This window comes from Helianthus annuus, chromosome 6 (genome assembly GCF_002127325.2).
Source record: "Helianthus annuus cultivar XRQ/B chromosome 6, HanXRQr2.0-SUNRISE, whole genome shotgun sequence".
Taxonomy (NCBI): Eukaryota; Viridiplantae; Streptophyta; class Magnoliopsida; order Asterales; family Asteraceae; genus Helianthus; species Helianthus annuus.
In genome coordinates this window covers 54,990,375-54,993,274 of record NC_035438.2, presented here as the reverse complement: position 1 = coordinate 54,993,274, position 2,900 = coordinate 54,990,375, and the positions used below count along the sequence as shown (strand labels likewise).

General features: G+C 37.4%; 1 protein-coding gene across 1 annotated transcript; it reads right to left on the bottom strand.

The window, feature by feature from the left end:
- Positions 1-712: 712 nt before the first annotated feature.
- LOC110865556 (protein MIZU-KUSSEI 1) lies at positions 713-1,626 on the bottom strand. Its single transcript, XM_022114848.1, has one exon. The coding sequence runs from the start codon at positions 1,620-1,622 to the stop codon at positions 837-839; it is 786 nt and encodes a 261-aa protein (XP_021970540.1). The 5' UTR covers positions 1,623-1,626; the 3' UTR covers positions 713-836.
- Positions 1,627-2,900: the final 1,274 nt, after the last annotated feature.

Below are 2,900 nucleotides of genomic sequence, written 5' to 3'. Positions count from 1 at the left end.
GATGTTACCTCTTATCCAGTCAGACATAAGGTTACCTCTTATTCATTCAGACATAAGGGCCACAAATGATTTCATTAAGAGACAACCTCTGAATGGATTAAGAGGCTACCAAACAGCCCCTAAAATATTTTTTCTCTTTATTTTAAATTTTGACACATGTCATAATGCTATTGCTTCATATTCTTTCTAACCAAAATAAAATTTCTATTTGATACTCACCCTAAACCCTCAAAAAATAATGGTTAGTTAAGTTTCTATATTTAGCGAACACAACGTTTTCTATTTTTTAAAGGATTTGATTTTCAATATAATTTCACATGAAAAATCTTTTAAATTTTCAGTTTACAGAGGTTAATCTTCATAATCATGTAAATCCGTTCTTAAAGGTCACTTTTTACTAAAATTTTTTATGACCTGAATCATTTGTTAGTAATGTTAGCCGTTCAAAATTAAAAAAAGTATGTCTTTCAATTTTTGACACAACTTTTTTTAAAGAGAGTTGGAGTCAGATTCATTTCAGTCTCCAGTTTTATCAAAATTACAATGTTAAATCTTTTAAATGTCTGTTTGTTTTTATAAAAAATGATTTCAATGTCAAATCTATAGAAAAATAACAAATTGGTCATAAGAAATTTATCATCAAACTTACCACAATTCCTATATATATAAAAAAAAACACGATAATTAACTTACTTACATCAAAATGTTCCAATGAAAAGAACAAATTTCAATCAAATTTCAAACGTCTAGTATAGTCACATCTACCCTGTCTTCACAACTTTATAAATTACAACATATCTATCTTAAAAAAAAAAAAAAATTAATACAAAACCAATTCAAACTCGCACAAAGAATATACTCAATTCAGGACCACTATTACCATCCGGGTTCATCATGTAATAAGTCTCGGAATCCTTTGATCCGATCACTCGTTCAAAATGTGCTCGCATATACGTTAATTCTCCATCTGTTGATGGAGATGCGACAATAATCTCAGTCGCATCACCATCAACACTACTACTGTTACTATTACTATTACTGTCACCAGCTGTCGGTAGCACTCCTGCACCCATAGATATTGCATGCAACATTTGCATAACGTGTAAATCATCATCCGTTGGCTCTCTTTTCACACCATACCCCATTTTCTTACCGTTACAATACATCGTCCATATCGGCTCGTCCACGAGCTTCGTCTTCCCGCCTCGTTTTTCGCACTCCATCGCGATTCTAACGAGGCCCAACCCCATTTCTTGGAGAAGCTTTCCTGTCGGAATAGATAGTTCTAGTAAAAGAACGGGTAAACACCTCGGGTTTTCTTGGATAGCAAGGTTGATTCGGGTTTTTCGGTAGCCGAAAAGGGTACCCGTCATTCGGGTCCCACCGTGGATGTGGTGGTTGTCATGTTGGTTGTGGAGGGAGACCGGGAATTTACACGCGGCTGGAGTTATGATGGGGAATGAGCGGAAAACAGAACGGACACGGCGGAAGATTTTGGTCGATTTCGATGGGTTTTTTCGGGGGGATGATGGTTGTAGGGATACTCCCGGTGAGCGGGAGGGTGACGGAGACGTTGACGGTGGTGGTGGCGACGGAGGCGGTGACTTTTTTGGGCCAGCCATGGGATTAAAGGGTGGTTTGGTAGAAAATGGTGGTGGGAGTGTAGTAAGTATATAGAGGGTGGAAAGGGAGGGGTGGGATGCACGTTTTTTTTAAAGTTCATTGCCTGTTTGTTCGTGAGGAAATTCATTGACTTCCTTTCAATAAATTGGTTTTTTTTTTTTAGTTTACATTCCTTTCTTTGTTTCAGAAAGTTGTGAAATTAGCTTTCTTATATTATTTGTTTGTTTATTAGTTGTGAATATTCAATGGGAATATTTGAAACCTAAATCCATGGTGAATAATTATCTAACAATAAATTGCTTATAGCCTTGCGGTATTGTTGGTAAGGTGTTCATCTCCTTTTCGTAAAGGTTCAAGTCTCATAATCAGCATAATCTGTAGAATTAAAGGTAGTGCCGGTCTTGGGCCAGTCAACCTATGCCGTCGCTCGAGGCCTAAATTTTCAAAAGGCCCGAAAGATTTTTATAAGCTTTTATATGTATTTATATATATAGAGTCCGGATAACGTACAATATTCCTCTATAAAATTACGCGCATTGTAAAACTCAAAACCCTAATCACGCATGTTGAAAAGACATAATCAAGCATGTTGAAAACCATAACATGCTTCATTACATAATTATAACATGCTTCACTACCTAAGTATAAGGCAACTCGGTACGCGAGAGGGTAGTCCTTGGAGGATGCCCCTCCACCTCAGCGTCATGTCACAGTTCTTGGAGGATGCCCCTCCAAGGATGGAAACAAGGAAATTGTTGATGGCCCTACCCCACTTATTTAATTTATTTATTTTTAATTTTTGACAATTTTGACAAACCTACTCCACTTATAAAATCATTCCCCCAATTCATCACTCCCCCAATTCATGCATCTCATCGTCAAACTTCCTCAGCCAAAAACCCACAAACCTTTTTCATATCTTCACCCAGTTCACCCCAAAAACCCCAATTTACAAACCCCCAAATCAATTTCAAGCATGTTCGATTATCGGAGACTCGGTGGAGCCCAAATTCCAGTGGTGGAACTACCAACCGGGCATAATTCGGTCCACCTGCGGATCCTTTTTTAGTAGGAACAGTCTGTATGATATTTTTGAACTTTGGACACTATATGGTTGTACTTTAATAATTTAATTTAAAATTCTCATCTTCACGTACCAACCGGGCTGTGTATTGTGATTACTAATATCAATCGTCACGTATAAACCCCAAGTCCGGACCCATCGGGAAATCAGAGTGGACATGTTGGTATCAGAGCCACAATTTAAGCGAATTAGA